This window comes from Emys orbicularis, chromosome 9 (genome assembly GCF_028017835.1).
Source record: "Emys orbicularis isolate rEmyOrb1 chromosome 9, rEmyOrb1.hap1, whole genome shotgun sequence".
NCBI classification, from domain to species: domain Eukaryota; kingdom Metazoa; phylum Chordata; order Testudines; family Emydidae; genus Emys; species Emys orbicularis.
Genome location: NC_088691.1, coordinates 103,607,634 through 103,625,568, shown reverse-complemented (window position 1 = coordinate 103,625,568; position 17,935 = coordinate 103,607,634). Strand labels below are relative to the sequence as shown.

Here is a 17,935-nt window from a genome sequence, read left to right as displayed (position 1 = left end):
AAAGCACGTAGCACTTGGTGGCTGATGTTTTGATCAAGCCCAGGGGTTTACCATCTATAACTGTAAAGACATGGGATGGGATTTTCAAAAGTGCCAAGCTTTGCCCTAACTCAGCTTCTACTGCAGTTGCTGTTAACTTATTCCCTTGCCCCCCAACAACCCCTGAGAATCGGCACCACTGAAGATGTTTCAGATCTAGTAAGGATTTGCAAGGGACTTTCAAAAAGGGAGTGAGAGGCAGAGGGTGTCAGCTGATCTCAACTGTTGTGACGGAGTACGGGAAGGAAGGAAATCTCTTAGCAAGCTGGGTTCTGATGCAGCCAGTACAACCCACCTGAAGGTCTGGTTGCTCAAAATAAGTCCTCTTTCCAGTATCTCTCTCACCACCAGTTCCCCCCAGACCAATCCCTCCCTGATAAGAAAAATATTCAGTCTCCCTAGCTTCTGCTGTGAGAAGAAATGACAAAGAGAAGCCCATGGCATGTTGATGGATGTGTGACTGGAATTATAACCATCCCGGGGGTGTGTGCGCTGTCATCAAAGAACATATCACACGGAATGCCGTAGTGTTTAGCATGTGATAACGGTACTGCACTAGCATCAAACCCAGCAGTCACTCTGTGCCTCCCAGAAGGAGAGCCCAGCTAGGCACCATCCCATGGCTCAATGGTAAAGGTAAGAGCTGACTGTTGGAGACAATCACCACATTCAGAAAGGGGAGGCCCATTGGTACCGTGGCTCACCCCCAACTCATTCATAGAGCGCATCAAGGTGGAGGAAGCAGGCTTCCTCGGAACATGGCATTTTGGGGACAGCAGCTAGAATGAATTACCCTTGCAGGGCATGCAGATGAGGAGGAAATACTGACGGTTTCAGCAAACAGCGGGTTTTTAAAGCCAAAAATATAATGCACAATGATTTTAAAAAATGCCCCCCCTCCAAAGAAACCATCTCCGGTCCTCAAAAACTGCCCTCACATAAACAGCTACAAATCATTTATTCTGTCTGTTCACTCGTGCGTAATCGGAATCAGAACATGTGTTTGCTACAGAGCAAGCTATTAACCTCTAAAGGGAGTGTCTGGAACCAGCATTTATGGGGGGAATTGTGTCAGAAAGCAGAATGTTGCCATTTACTGGATGAATGGGACACAGGGCCTGATTCATAAAAATAAGCAAATGGAAGCTCCAGTTTCACAACTAGGTGCATTGTAGGGATGTGCTAACGCCATTATAGGGTCCAGGAAAGAAAATGGTTTAATTGAGAAGTGAATTAAGCCTATAGCATTTGAGACCATTAGTCCACCAAGTTCAGTAGCCTACCTCTAGCAGTGACCAATATTTGATGCTGCAGAGGATGGTTCAACCCTCCTCCCACACACTTACATCTATCATCTCTACTGTACATTAACGCACAGTGCAGGGTGGAATGTTTCCTTCCTTATTCCCAGAATGCTTATAAGCATGCCTCTATCATGTACCTAACTGTGCAGTGCTATTCTTGGGATGGGTGGAACGTCCTCCTTGACCTTCAATGAGCCCTCCCCTTGAAACATTAAGACTCCAGGACCGTTAGCCTGTGTAAGTAGAGTAGTAATGCCTGGTTCTGACATTTGTATGTGCCTGGAGCTTAGGAGAGACACAAATTAAAAAAAAATTCTAATGCAAGCAAGCGCATTCGTAAAGTAAGGATATCCATAATGAATCAGACTTGATTTCACAATTTAAATTCACTGCCACCGCAGTCTTATTACTAGTTGAAGTTTGTCTTCTGTTTTCCTCTACTGGACTGGAAAGCTGGAGGATCACAGGGTCTCATGTTTGCCATACATGCTCCAATCAGCCAACACAGAGTGCTCTCGCAGAGTCAAGATGGTTGATAAGGTACAGCATGTTTTGCAAGTCAAGATGAGTTTGTATTCTTGACTGATTGGCAGCATTCAGAAACATACAGATGTGTTGAAGTGGGGTTTCATTATTTGAATACCAGTTTGGACCATCAACGGCACGGCTTTTGAACGCCCATCCCGACCTTGCGTCTTAGCCAAGAACGCGCTGACTGCAAGCAGGTGTGCTCCATGGATGACATGACAAGCCGGTGTGATGCACTGGCTGACTCAAGAAGAAGAAATGAGAGAGTTCTACCACTTTTGATTCTTTTCAGTCTTCTGATGCTCCCCCTCCTTTTTGTGTCTCTGACAAGTGCTCCATATTGATTATGCTGACGCCAACAGCAGAGCTGGAATTTTTTTTTGCGCCTCTCAGACGAGAAAGTGGGTTATGATTCATCTCACACAATCTGAGTCAAAGCGATTCCTTTTTAAAAAAACACTTTTTGTACATTTCCGACTGAAAAAGGCTGGGGGGAGAACACTCAATAAATGAGAAAGTTCTGTTTATAATGATTCTTTAGTGCATTTCACTCTCAGCTAAAATAGCCTCCCCCCAGTAAAAAATGTGACATTCAAAACACTCCGAGAAAACCACAAGCAAAAGACAAAAACACCAATAAAAACAAAAAGACAAATGCTAACAATGAAAAACAGAAGAAACAATCCACACTACACTGCGCACCCCTACCCGTAATGGCATGCTGGTTGTTAGACTGGAAAGTAACCGATTACTACGGTGAATTATCAATTTTCATAATAGCTGTGTATTATCTGAATTCTGCAGTGTGATAGCATTAGTGGGTACGTTATATTAATATCACTTAAGATTACTAAGTTTGATCCTGGAGCGCTTTTCTCTCTTTCTTGTTTTCACAGCCATGTTATTAACCTCCCAAAATATGGTTATGATTTCAGCACTGATAGAGCCTTAAGCACAGTTGCATTATTCTACACCGGAGGAAGCGAAATGTTGTTGATTTTGTCTTCAAATGAGAAGAAGGGTGGTTAATAGCACACGGGGCTCTAAGGATTTCTTTGTTCAATTCTCAACTTTGCCACAGACTTCCTGTGTGACCTTGGCCAAATCACCTAATCTCTCTGTCCTTCAGGTCCTCCTCTGTAAAATGGAGATAATAATGCTTCCCTCTGTTTCGTCTGCAAGCTCCTTGGGGCCTGGGCTGGTTTTTTACTATGAGCTTATATTGCACGTAGCACAATGGGGCCCCTTAGCCTCTAGAGGCGACTGGAATACAAATAATAAATAAATCAAATGGCACTAAACAGCTACAAATTTACAGCAACCGCATTGGATGCGTCAAACACTATGTTAGCCATTTTAAGTTTAAAAAAAGCAGAAAGTATTAATTAATTCCAGCTTCCTGGTGAACAGTTTGCAAAGCTAAATTTAAACTAACGCAAATGAAATTGTTTCCCTGTGACTGGGTTTGTGTCATGGGGACGGAGGATTGTCAAATACTTAACAGCAAGCGTGGTGGGTTCTAGTCCCGGCTCTGCCAATAACTGACTCGGGATCCTTTTGTAATTCAGACTCATTCTGCCCTTTTGCAAATAAGGGATGTTATGAGCCGTAAACCACTTTGCGACTCTCGGGTCAAAAAGGCTATTGGAAGCTGTAGCAGTGTGGTCGCTTGTGGTGCACCCCCTCCTGGCCAGTGGTCACTTTACAGGCACCTTACCCCATTAGCTCCCTCTTGCAGGCCACTTAGGTTATGTCTACACAACAACTAGACACCTGCGGCTGGCCCGTGCTGGCCAAATCGTGGTCTTAGAGCCAGGGATCCAGTCTGAGCCCCGAAGTCTACACAGCAATGAAACAGCCCTGCAGCCACACTGGCTAACAAGAAGTCATAAAAGCCATTTCCTTAGGCATTCCACTCCTTGTATCACCCCCAAAACACTAAACTTAGAGAGGAGTGGTTCTTTAAAACCAATCTCCTCAAATAAAAGTTTCATTTGATCCCAAAGGACCAGCCACACACCCAGGTCAATATACAACTCAGATCTTATCCAATTATCATGCTGATGCCAATCCTTTAGTATCTAAAATCTAAAGGTTTATTTATAAAAAAGTAAAGAAAGTTGAGAGTTAAAATTGGTTAAAGGAATCAAACTCCCTTCTCTTCATGTGTCAGTATAGTAATGCCTGCTTCTGTACTTTTCACTCCATGCATCTGAAGACGTGGGTTTTTTACCCACGAAAGCTTATGCCCAAATAAATCTGTTAGTCTTTAAGGTGCCACTGGACTCCCTGTTGTTTTTGCAAATACATACAGTAATTGCAGAGTTTTTGGTTTAGGCTTGTAGCAGTGATGGTATAAACTGCTGGCTTACGTCAAGTCTCTGGCTGCTTCCAAATCACTGAAAGGACCTCAGTCGCTTGGTTAGAATACTCCCATTAGTATAAATCCATAGTCCAGAGGCTCGAGCAGGAAAGAGGCTGGAGCAGGAGAGAGGCAAAATGGAGATGTTTCCAGGGCCTTTTATAGCTTCTGCCAAGTGGAAGGAAACCCATTGTTTCAAACAAAACCCTCAGCACAGCTAGTGGAAAATCACAGGTGACAAGATGGGGTTTGGAATCACATGGGCAAGTCACATGTCCAGGCATAATTTTGCTTAGTCACAGCAGGAAATCATTGCCCATACCTCAGACAGTATCTTTGCAGGACAGTCCATTCAGTGTAGATGGGCGTCTCCCATGGTCCATTGTCAGTTAAATGTTTCTTGATTAGCCACTTAATTTGAATAGTCCCTCCAAGATGTGCTAGTTGCGTTACCCCAGGAGCAAACATTTGAAATACAGGTAAATAAATAAAATAATGGAGATATCCTATCTCCTAGAACTGGAAGGGACCTTGAAAGGTCATTGAGTCAAGCCCCCTGCCTTCACTAGGAGGAGCAAGTACTGATTTTGTCCCAGATCCCTAAGTGGCCCCCTCAAGGATTGAACTCACAAACCTGGGTTTAGCAGGCCAAGGCTCAAACCACTGAGCTATCCCTCGCCCCGGTATAGAGCCAATACTCATAACTTTAGATACAAAAATGATACATGCATACAGATAGCATAATCATAACCAGCAAATCATAACCTTTTCATAGACATCTTCCATGCCACATTTTGTACAAGATTTGTTGCAAATATATAACAGTGGTTGCCACAATGATCTATATGGTCATATTTTAATCAGATAACACCACTGCATAAATAATCAATCACCATCCCAGTGTAGGAAGTTTTTAAATGAATGTGTTGATCTTTATACACACAGTAGGGAGATCAATGCAGGTTGCTATAACTGTGAAGTTGCACTCCATATGATTTTATGAAAATATGTGAATGAGTGTGAATATAATGCAACTGGAATATGCTTCATGCAAAAGGTCTCTTGCAAGGTATTATTACAAAGCTCATAATCTACTGAGTGTGGTCATCCTATTTGTATAAATGTATCATTCTTGTATCTGAAACTAGAAATATGAAATATAACTCTGAGGTCCTATTGTAATTATGCAAAGTGTGGGCCATTAATGGTGGTTTGGAATCTTGATGGCTCCCATCAACTAGGACAATTGGTTGTAAATGGCTCTGCTTACTTACAAACCTTCCTGTGAGTCAGGCCAGGAAGAATGAAGGCTGGGTAGTGGAATCCATCTTAAACCTGGTGCTTTTCCATTTAGAAGGAGGGGTCAAAAGACAGAGACAAAAGGTTCCCACCTTGTGCCAAAGCTATATAAGGGGGTGGAACAGAACAAAGAAGGCTGCAGCCATGAGAAATCCCCTAGCTACCACCTGAGCTGGAACTAACAAGGACTGTACCGGGGAAAGGATTGGGCCCAGACTAGAAAGGAGTCTAGTCTGAGAGAGAAGCTTATTGGAACATCTCTGAGGGTGAGATTTTATCTGTAATCAGTTTCTTAATGTATTAGGCTTAGCCTTGAGTGTTTTGTTTTATTTTGCTTGGTAATTTACTTTGTTCTGTCTGTTATTACTAAGAACCACTTAAATCCTACTTTTTATACTTAATGAAATCACTTTTGCTTATTAATTAACCCAGAGTAAGTGATTAATACCTGGGGGAGCAAACAGCTGTGCATATCTCTCTATCAGTGTTATAGAGGCCGGACAATTCATGAGTTTACCCTGTATAAGCTTTATACAGAGTAAAATGGATTCATTTGAGGTTTGGATCCCACTGGGAGCTGGGTGTTTGGGTGTTGGAGACAGAAGCACTTCTTAAGCTGTTTTCAGTTAAGTCTGCAGCTTTGGGGCATGTGGTTCAGACCCTGGGTCTAAATTATAATTAATTATATCCTATCTCCTAGAACTGGAAGGGACCTTGAAAGGTCATCAAGTCCAGCCCCCTGCCTTCACTAGCAGGACCAAGTACTGATTTTGCCCCAGATCCCTAAGTGGCCCCCTCAAGGATTATGAGGGCAGTGAGCCCAGTGCTCCCTTGTTACCATGAGCCACATCCTGCAAGATGCCATAACTACAATAATCTATACTGCTACAATCAGAGGATTACGACAGCCAAGAAAGGAATAAACAGCATGAGCAGATGAAGTGCCACGGGAAAGGGCAGTGTGGTTATTTGCATGCCAGTGGCGATGGCTCTCCTTTCATTTACAATGGAGTAAATCCGAAGTAACTTCCCCACGTCAATGGGGTTTCACTGCTGAGAGGAGGACCAGGCCTTTAGAAGGACAGAAGAAGAATCTTCTTTAATAAAATCCCTTCCAAAGCTCTCTCTGAGGAACCAATTCCCCCATATGCGCCTCTCCAGCACACCGGGGGATAACTGCGAGCTCCTTGGAAAAGGCAGCTTGGTCTGCACAGCCCCGAACAAACTGCCCTCTTGCTTGCAAACACTCCGGATGGTGATTTCGGGTCTGCCGCAAGCTGCACGGCAAACGCCACCCGCAGCCCTCGGCGACTGCACTTTCCCTCCCAAGCCGCCTTATCCTGAGGGGCTGCTCAGTCACATCACCTCTCCTTGTTTTAACGAGACAAATGGCACTGGGCTTGGACTCCTCAAATAGTCTTCAGTTAAAACAAGCTCAAAATAATCATTGTAAAAAAAGACTGGCCTCTTGTATCTAGCACAGAGGTGGACAAACTACGGCCCGCAGGCCACATCCGGCCCTCAGGACCGTCCTGCCCGGTCCTTGAGTTCCCAGCCAGGGAGGCTGCCCCTGGCCTCTCCCCTGCTGTCCCCCCTCCCTCGCAGCCATGCCGCTGCGCGGGCAGCACTCTGGGCAGCAGGGCTGCGCGCTCCTGCAGGGCAGTGCAGCAGCGTGTCTGGCTCCGGCTGGGCGGCGCAGCCGCCAGAAATGCTGTTCTGATCGGCATGGTAAGGGGGCCGGGCCCGGGGGGTTGGATAAGGGGCAGGGGGTCCCAGGGGCGGGGAGCAGGGGGCGGTTGGATGGGGCGGAGGTTCTGGGGGGGGGGCGGCCAGGGCACTGGGGTGTGGATAGGGGTTGGGGCAGTCAGGGGACAGGGAGAAGTGGGGGTTGGATAGGGGGTGGGGTCCTGGCGGGAGCAGTTAGGGGTGTGGGGTCCTGGGAGGGGGCGGTTAGGGAACAAGGAGCAGGGGGGGGTTGGATGGGTGGGAGGTTCTGAGGGGGACAGTCAGGGGACAGGAAATGGGAGGGGTGGATGGGGTCGGGGGCCAGGCTGTTTGGGGAGGCACAGCCTTCCCTACCCGGCCCTCCAAACAGTTTTGCAACCCCCAATGTGGCCCTCGGGCCAAAAAGTTTGCCCACCCCTGATCTAGCAGCTGCTTGTCAAAAGGCACCGGCAGAATGTAAACGGGGAGCAGCGGTCAAGTCAGCCGGACCAAAATCTGACCTGCCTTTATTTTCTTTGCTACTTTCACATACACACAGTCAGGATGGCTGGGGCTAGTGATCAGGGCAGCAGGCAGCCGGGCCTGCAGTGGGCGGCGATGCCTAGTGGTCAGAGCCAGGGTCAGGAACCCGGAGTCGGAGCCAAGGGTTGGAACTGGAATCAGGAACTGAGCAGGACCAGAGCAGGACTGGAGTGAGGCTGGGAACAGGAGTGATGCCGCTTGCAGGTGTAAATGCTGAGTAGCTGGGGGACTCAAGTGCTGGTTCTGTTGGTTCCTCCGGCCAGCCAGGAGATTTTGTTGCAAGCCAGCTGTGCATGACCTGTGAGTCCTCTGTTGCTCACGAGAGTTGGAACTAGCTGGTCCCATTAACAGGAGTTGAGGGACCAACAGTGAGTCAGTGGACAGGGGTCCTGATGACACTTTTTCCATCTCAATCATCATTGCCCGCGTGGTGACGCAGGCCGTCGTGCTGCTGGAGGTGCCTTCATTAGATGAGACATAAAGCTGAGCTCCGTATCGCTTGTGGCCACGAAAGGCCCCAGGAGACTTTTGGCCAGAAATGGGGCTTTAAGCCCCATGTGCTGGCCAAGTACCAACTTAGGGCCTGGCTACACTTGCAGCTGTAGGGCGCTTTGAGTTAAACCCGCCTTCGGAGAGCGCAGGAGGGAAAGCGCTGCAGTCTGTCCACACTGACAGCTGCCAGCGCACCGGCGTGGCCACATTTGCGGCACTTGCAGCGGCATTGGGAACGGTGCATTAGGGGCAGCTATCCCACAGAGCACCTCTTCCCATTCTGGCGCTGTGGCTTGTGGGAAGGGGGTAGGGGGTGCGGGGCATTCTGGGTCCTGTCCCAACGCCCCGTGATGCATTGCTTCACATCCCAGCAATCCCTGTGCTTCCGTCCACATTTGGCGCCATCTTTCAACGTTTTTTGTACTGCGCGCTCTGTCTTCTCTTTCGGTCTGCGGGAATGGAGCCCGAACTGCTGAGGAATATGCTGACGAGTCTCGCCAGCACGTCACGTTTGGCAGTCGAGTTACTCCTTAAGATCCAAACTGACAGTGAGGACTCCAACGATGATATCGACTTGAGTAACGCATACGACACAAGATTGCTTGTGGCATTCACGGACACGCTCACCACTGTGGAACGCCGCTTCTGGGCTCGGGAATCAAGCACTGAGTGGTGGGATCACATCGTCATGCAAGTCTGGGATGACGAGCAGTGGCTGCAGAACTTTCAGATGAGAAAAGCCACTTTCATGGGACTGTGTGAGGAGCTCGCCCCCACCCTGCGGCGCAAGGACACGAGATTGAGAGCTGCCCTGACAGTGAAGAAGAGGGTGGCTATTGCAATCTGGAAGCTGGCAACTCCAGACAGCTACCGATCGGTCGTTAACCAGTTTGGAGTGGGAAAGTCGACCGTTGGAATTGTGTTGATGTAAGTTTGCAGGGCCATTAATCGCATCCTACTCAGAAGCACCGTGACTCTGGGTAACGTGCATGACATTGTGGATGGCTTTGCACAAACAGGTTTCTCTAACGGCGGAGGGGCGATAGATGGGACGCATATTCCAATTCTGGCACCAGCCCACCTAGCCTCCGAGTATGTTAATTGGAAGGGGTATTTCTCTATGGTTCTCCAGGCGCTTGTGGATCACCGTGGGCATTTCACTGACATTAACGCAGGCTGGCCTGGAAAGGTGCATGACGCACGCATCTTTTGGAACACTGCCCTGTTCAGGAAGCTGCAAGCCAGGACTTTTTTTCCAGACCAGAGGATCACCGTAGGGGAAGTTGAAATGCCCATTGTGATCCTTGGAGACCCCACTTACCCTTTAATGCCGTGGCTCAAGAAACCCTACACAGGGAGCCTTGACAGCAGCAAGGAGCGGTTCAACAACAGGCTGAGTCGGTACAGAATGACTGTGGAGTGTGCTTTTGGCCGTTTAAAGGGCCGCTGGTGCGCTCTTCATGGGAAGCTGGATCTGGCCAATGACAGCATCCCCACGGTTATATCCATGTGCTGTGCCCTCCATAACATTTGTGAAGGGAAGGATGAAAGATTCACTCAGGCATGGAACTCGGAGGTTCAACACCTGGAGGCTGAATTTGCACAGCCAGAGAGCAGGGCTATTAGAGGGGCCCAGCGTGGGGCTGCAAGGATTAGGGATGCCTTGAGGGAGCAATTTGAGGCTGAAAGCCACCAGTAATGTTTGGTGCCCTGCATGGGAGTGAAGTGCAGTGGTTGCAATGTTAGTAGGAATCTGTGTTTGCTACGCTGACTTGCAGTGCCTGTTGCTTTCCTGGGCTAAGGTATCTTTTACTTTATGCAATAATAAAGAATGTTTTCAAAGCCAAAACATCCGTTTATTGAAAAGAAACACAACTGCTTGGGAAACAGAAAGGGCAAGGGGGTGGGGTGGGGAACGGTACAATCACAGATTTGCATATGTCCTGTTATCATACTCAGTCTTCCTGTCTGGAGTGCTGCACTTCAGGATGGCTATACTGCATGGTGATGGGGGTTGAGTGCGGTGGGTAAGGGTCATAGTTTGCAGGGCTGGGAGGTGAAGCTACAGGTGTTGGAGGCAGCTGGTGGTGATAAGAACCCGGGTGTTGGGGAAAGTGGGTTGGAGGTGACATGGGGGCACAAGGGAAAGAGTTTTGGGACAAGGGCTGCAGGGGGGCGGGCGGGTGTGGTAGTGCTCTGCCTGCATGGCTACGAGCGCCTGGATCGAGTCCGCTTGGTGCTCCATGATGCTTATCAGCCGCTCCGTGCTTTGGTGCCGGAGCTCTGCGCTTTTGTGCCAGCGATCCACATTTCGCTGGCGGATCCTCCTTTCACTCTCCCTCCACTCCTGTGCTTTTAGATTCTCATGAAAGGACTGGTGCATTACTTCATGCAGCATGTCTTCTTTGCTGCTACGTGGCCTCTTCCTAATTCTTTGGAGTCTTTCGGCCGGTTATAACACGGACGGCTGAGATCTCAACGTTGCATCTGTAAAGGCAAAATGCAACACTTAACAGAGGCAGCATTGTTCACACCAGACAGAGCAATGATTCCCCCATACTTAAGAGCAAGCACAGTCTACACAATAGCATAATTTGCCCATTGCAAAGTGAGCGGACATAACCCACGGGAGCCCCAAAATGGTGAGTAAGCACAGGGTCAAGGGGGACTGATTGTTTCACGGCCGTACAGTCCTCTGGGTTTCTGTGCCTTGGGGAGAGCCAACAGCTGCAGGGGGCCCCTATACTGAACACTGTCCCCACATTTTCCACAGGAGTTTGTCCTGGAAGATATCTCGCTGCTGAGGGTGACCTGGGAAGCAAGGGAGGGTCTTCTACTGCAATGTGGCTTCCGCCCTGGCCCATATGCAGCTTGCCTGTGTGCAGCAATGGTCCCCCCACCCCTCGTGGCACAGTGGTGTGAACATGTTAGCCTGACTGGGACAAGGACCACAGTGGCTCTCCCAAGAAACCTGCGCAAGTGCATTGCCCAAGTTCTGGATGAGACCTTTGAAGAGATCACTGAGGCCGATTACCGCGATGTGAGAAAGCACATCAACTCCCTATTCCGTATCTAGGCATGCATGCAGCCCTAACCCTCCTCGCCCCAAGAGCCCACACCGAATAACTTCCTTCCCAAAATAAAAGCCGCTTACCGGGCACCTCCTCTGGTGTTTGTCCTTGCCCAAGCACCAGCCGCCGCGACTGGGTACCTTCCTCCTGGCTTGAGAACAGCTCCTGGCTGCATGCAGCTAGGGATTACAGGGTGTCTTCCTCCTCCTCAGCACCCTCGCTCCCACTTTGCTCCTTCTCCTCCTGCCTGGTTGAACTGGGCTCTGAAGTGTCCATGTGGTACTCGGTGTGGAGGTGGGGTCGCCCCCAAGTATCATGTCCAGCTCTTTGTAGAACCGGTAGGGCGTGGGGGCAGCACAGGAGCAGCGGTTTGCCTCGCGGGCTTTGCGGTAAGCATTCCAGAGCTCCTTCACTTTAACCCTGCATTGCAGTATGTCCCGGTCATGGCCCCTTTCCATCATGTCCCTGGATATCTGCCTGCAGGTATCGTAATTCCTACGGCTGGAGTGCAGCTGGGACTGGACAGGTTCCTCTCCCCAAACACTGATGAGGTCCAGCACCTCGCCATTGCTCCATACTGGGGCTTGCCTGGCGCGTGGAGGCATGGTCACCTGGAAAGATTCGCTGAGAGCACTCCACGCCGGGCTGAGCAAACAGGAATGGGATTTTCAAAATTTTCAGAGAATTTAAAGGGCGGGTGTGATGGTTGGTCACCTGAGGGCAGGGCAGTAGAGTTCAAAGTGATGACCAGAGTGGCTAGCAAAGGCATTGTGGGACACTTCTGGAGGCCGATCAGAGCGCATTAACAGAGCAGGGCGTCCACAGTGGCGCTGCGGCGCTCCAGCCAGGGAGCAGCAAACGTTATTCCACTCGCTGAGGTGGAGTTCCAGGAGCACTCTAGCCGCGGAGTCAGAGCGCTCTACGTGCCTTGCCAGTGTGGACGGGGCTGCTTTAATGAGCTCTAACTCGCAAGTGTAGCCTTAGCTGCAATCTCCCCAATAGCTTCAACATGAGGAGTTTACCCTTCACCAAATCAAACCAGCCACTTGCAGGACTATACCAGATGCCACCGAAGGGAGGGCAACATTTCAGAGGTAAACGAGTGAAAGGATCTCCACATGAACAGTCTATACAATACTTGGAGATCCTTCTTAGTGTAAAGGAATATAATAAAAGGTAATTTATTATTAGAGACCATTAGCTGAACGAATGATTAGGACATCAGCGTAGGACTTGGAGCACCCGGGTTTAAGTCCCTGCTCTGCCACAGACTTCCAGTGTAACCTTGGGAAAGTCACTTAGCCTCTCTGTGCCGCAGACCCCCCCCATTGTACGGATGGGGAAAAAGGCATTGCCCTTCCTCACAGTGGCGTTGAGAGAACACAGACATTCGAGATTGTGAGACACTCAGATACTATGGTAATGGGGCCGTATGAGGGACTGTGTTTTTGTTCTGTGTCCATGACTAGAGCTCATAGGCACTACGGTAATACAGACAATAAATAATAATAATGAATAATACGGAAGATAGAAGAATATCCAACATCGTGCATGCGTAATAGCGTTTATATCATGACAATTTCCGTATGAGAATTTGGTCTTTATTGCTCAGGATGATGATATATCTATAGTCAACTAGAATCCTGAGGGTATCTCCGTGATTATATCACAAGGTGATAGGAGCCCGAGATATACGATAGATGACAAATCGTTATCTTGCTTCTCCTGTCTAACGGTTGCTGTTCCTCATCCTTGCCTCTCAAGGAATGCATGTGAACTATCCCTTGCCTTCAATTGTATGTGCTTGGGTGATTTCTTTTAAAATGTTTATTGGCTAAAGCTATTCCCTTGTGTGTGCAATCGTCTACAGTAATTTCCATCAAGCGAAGCGACGCCGATGTGTACCGGTGAAAACAGAGCTGATGGAACTGCAGGCTGCCCTGCCTCTGAACTCATCCTCTAGCCTTGTAGGGGGTCTCGCCAATACTTCCAGAGCTAAGAGCAGACAGAACTTTACTGATCCCTATACTTCCCTTCCTTTTCTAGGAACATCAGCTGTGGCGACATAGCATCCGGAAACCAAATGACTTGATTGAAACCAGAGACTTGAAAAGCGAAACTGACTAGTAGGAGGAGAGCTGTTAAAGAGAAGACCCTGAGCGCTGACGGACCAAGTAAAATGACCTTTCTCCAGCATGACAGTTCGAATGTAATTATTTGGACAAATCATTTTCATGACTTAATATAACGCCTTGCAGCTTTCCAGCAAGGTTAATTGGATTCCTCAGTTCAAAACCTATCTGCTCTTAACCAACTTTTAATATGCTGAGATCCAGTTTTCTAAATTCAAACTAATAAAGTGATTAGTTGACAGCTATCTGGTATGCTACAATTACCATGGCATTTAGACCTCAGGCAGAAGATATTTAATGCAAATCAGAGTCAATGTCTCTGCCCATTTGTCCTTTTTCCTGATTATTTGATCAATGTGCCATATGAATCTTTAGCTTGTACGGTCTATGGTACTATACTAAATAAATGCAGTCCGGCTACAAAGGCAGAGAGATTGGTTCAGACAGTTAACCATGCAAAGTCCAAAGGCTTCCCCCCCCTTCCATCCTTAATTTTTTTCCAAATGGGTTTAATGCTGGTGAAAGGTGCTGGACTGACAGCCCTGGAGGGTGGCTTTCTGTATTTATCCACAGAACGGATACAGCACAAGCAGCAGTAATGCGAGCTCCCTGCACTGCCATGTCAAAATGCCGCTTTTGTACATGAAAGCGCAGCTCAACCTGGATGCAAGTTTGGATTTTTTTTTTTAAGTGACTTGTTCAAGGACTGTCTGGGTATCTGGTTTTATCATCCCATATGGTTGTGTTCCAGGCTGGGTTCCCCCCCCCCCAACTTTTTTTTTGATAGATGCACAATTAGCCATGGATAGTTTCCCCAAAGTGCTGTATGGAGCACAAGTGGCTGAGCAGAACTGAGGAGGAATTCTACAAAACAACAGGACATGTGCTAATCATCTCTCTCCTGCTGGTAAATGATGTTTAAAAGAAAATTGAGACTGGAGGCCTCAGGTTGGATTCTCTAGTCAATCCCGGCGACCTGAGAATTAAGTGTGATCCTAGATTGTTCAGTGCCCAGCATGTAATGACATGTCATCTGCCTGAGCTAAGACTTGGATTTTTGCAGGTTGCTGGTCTCCTACCTTGCTCCACGGCCATTCAGTCTTTGACCTTATTGCTGAGGATAACACGGCTGGCAATTTTTGACTGGTTTGGTGATTTGGGCACCTATATTGGGTGCTGGAGCCAGTTCACGCACTCATTTCATTTCATTTCATTTCATGTAAGCTAATCAGCCACTGGGTGGCAAACGGCAGCTGTTTCCAATCGATGGTCTTAACAATGACCTAAAGTTGAAGGGCTTTATATCCCACTCCCCTGAGCTACACAGCCCACTTTGTCAAAAATCATACTCTGAAAGGAGTCAAGTCATCTAGTGATGCAGCATTAGCCTGCAAGACATAAATATTTCAGCTTCACAACTATAAGTGCCGAGCAAAACTCAAGCTTCATTTCATACCACTGTGTTTCCCTGACAGATCTATCAGCCAAGCTTATGAGAAATTGAAGTGCAGATAGTGGGAAATTGCAAGTCTGACTGAGTTGCTTGACTTCACCACATAATCCAAAGCTCACACTAACTTGTATTTTATACAGAGGCATGAGATACCACAATTAAATACCTTCAAAAAGGGAATCAGTGGCTCGTCTCTTTCAGACAAACAAGATGACATGGTTATAAGAAGCTATAATCAACCCTGGTATATTTCCACTGAAGTCCATTGGGCGAAGTGGAATTGCTCTTGGTTACACCAACGTAAGTGAAATCAGAATCAGGCCCTATGATATTGCACCAACTTACACCAAGGCTGAATTTGACCCAGTAGCTAGAGAGGTTGCAGACTGATGGTGTCAAACAGAACCAGGCACTGAAACATTGAACTTAATCACTGGTGAGAGTTTAAAAACACAGTTAGCGAGCATCAGATTTCTGTTGAAATTACAGAGGGATCCCTATGAACAATTACACTACATGCCCAAGCATACCAAACCAATCCATCATTACTAATGCCATCGCATTAGCAGTGCGGCTGTCAAGTCTCCCCATTACAGCGTGTGGTAAATAGATCGAAAGGCCCTGGGTAGATTTATTCAACGTGACGCGGCACTTACCGAAGTAGTCATCAGAGGGCGGATTCTCCATGTCGTACAGCATCTTCTTGGTCAGATGTTCCAGCTCATCCTCAGGTCTGAACAAAGGAGCATTTGATGCCGAGCCAGAGGCAGGGTACCCACTCTGCAGAAGGCAAGACACACGCTGTTTGTGAAGTTTCAAATCAGCATTAAAATGTCCACCCAAGGCTGCACATGCCCGATGTAAGACAGAAAGGTAAAGAAAATTCACTCTATTGGCTGTTTGGCTTTCAAGCTCACTCGTGGGTCTTATTTCTCTTCTCCTGGGACCCAGTGGGTTGGACAAATAAACATCCCATTTAATGAAATGAAAATAGATGCCCCAAAACTCTGAACAATTTCCATCAGAATGAGATGAGTAGGTATAACTAGAAGGGATGTATGTACCCAGTAATTAGACAGCCTCGCAGACCTTTGGATAGACTTCAAATAAGAAAGAAAGGGGGAATTATGCTAAGGATAATCAAATATAAACATTTCCTAATAAGAAAGGAGTCGGAGGTTTTAGAATTGTCTTCCTAGGGACGTGGTGGAAGGCCTGTTGGCTTGAACCACTTAAAACTGGACTGGACACAGTACCAGAGAAGATGCCAGAGGGAACAGTCTTGCATTTGGTAGAAGGGATAGACTAGGAGATCTAGTCTCCAAAGGCTAGATATATTTTCTCTTTAGTATGGCTTCCAGAGAGCCAAGTCCTGATCAAAGGAAGTTTTGCCATTCATAAGAAGGGCTCCAGCATTTGGCTCACGGATTTTAGTACTAGAGATGCAAACATTTTAACGTGTGCTTAGAAATGAGACCTCTTGGCCTTCATGTGTTAAGAGCTGGTGTGCAGTATCTGCAATGTTTTCCAGTGAGTTGTCTTAAGAAAACAACAGAAATATGGAGACATCTTGAGAAACAGGGAAGTGCTCTAGTGCCTCAATGTACCCTGGGAGGATCTTAGAAGCAGTTAAGTATGGTGTGTGTTATTCAGTACAAGGGTCATTACAGAATTAAAAGATGCTGAGATAAGATTTCCAGGCATGTACTATTTTCTTGAATAACCTGTATGCAAGAATGAACTTGTTTGTGCAATAAAGTATGGTAGTTAAAGTCAGGGTGACTTATTTGGTTAATTGCTGCTTTCATCTAGGATTTCATTTCAGATCCATACCTTAGGATCATTACTCTAGAGGCACACGTGCCTTTTCCCATACCTTATACCCATTTAAATGTGGATCAAATGGTTATGTTGCTGGAGAACATCATATTGGTCACCCTGGTGATAAACATTTAACTTACAGAGACTGGAAAAAAAACATACAACTGACACGATGAATCTTTCGAACCACTTGTTGTCAGCCAAGTACAACAGCACCCCCAATGGCCTGTCTAAACACACAAACTCTTGCTTTACAGGTACAGGGGAAATTCTGAATTTGACATCAGTCAGGTGGAGGAGTTCTTAGAATTGTATTCTGTGATAACATCTCCATCAGCCTCATTCTACTGAGATGCTATACTCCAAATCTGAGAGAGAGAAGAGCTCAGAAAAGCATCACTGATCTTTTGGTTTTGCCACTGATGACTGTTCTCTGTTTTAAAAGAAAAAGAAAAAAAAAAAAAAAAAGGAAGCCAAATTTACAAGTTTGATCCCTCTGTGTTCAAATCAGGTGTATCAATGTTTCCATTAGAAATATGTCCCATGCTTTAGTATACCATGCCACTACACCGGGCTGAAAGTCTGTTTCCAACAAGTAACCTATTAAGCTTCTAGCTGCAACCAGGAGTTGAGAAATTCAGTTGTGTAACATTAATAAATCAATTCCTATTGGCAGTCTCACAAACAGACAAGGAGTCACTAGGTAGAGTACATTCTGCCATCAGCTTCACCTGTTCCCATGTTTTCAAAATGTGGGCAGGTCCGCCAGGACTTTCCCTGCTCCCTACAATCTCCCCAGTAAAGGTCACTGCCTAAATTGGATATTTTCTTCTGTTAAACAAGTGAGATACCATTGGAATGAAAGTTTGAAACAATCTTCTCAGACATTACTAATGGATGATGCAAGTTGACCTTCCTGTTCTATATCAGGACGACAGATGCTGGAAGACTTTTCATCAGTCCCATTTCCCTCCCCCTCCCCTGCAAAACATCGATTTTTCACTACATATTCATTTTCATGAGATAATTTGTGTCTCTCAATGTGTTTCGGTTTTTATTTTAAAACTCCCACAAACCCTGGAAACTGATTTTTTTAGTTTTCAACAACCAAAATTGGTTCTGGGTATATTGACCAAATTCCCCCAACTCCAGGGAAAACTGTCAATCTGAAGGGAAAAAAAAAGTTC

General features: G+C 46.9%; 1 protein-coding gene across 1 annotated transcript in view; it reads right to left on the bottom strand.

The window, feature by feature from the left end:
• Positions 1-17,935, bottom strand: part of LPP (LIM domain containing preferred translocation partner in lipoma) — a 437,929-nt gene that overhangs the window by 73,113 nt on the left and 346,881 nt on the right. The window contains exon 10 of the mRNA XM_065410339.1: positions 15,584-15,707. Coding sequence (XP_065266411.1) covers positions 15,584-15,707 — 124 coding nt within the window. The remainder of the gene's footprint in view (positions 1-15,583; positions 15,708-17,935) is intronic.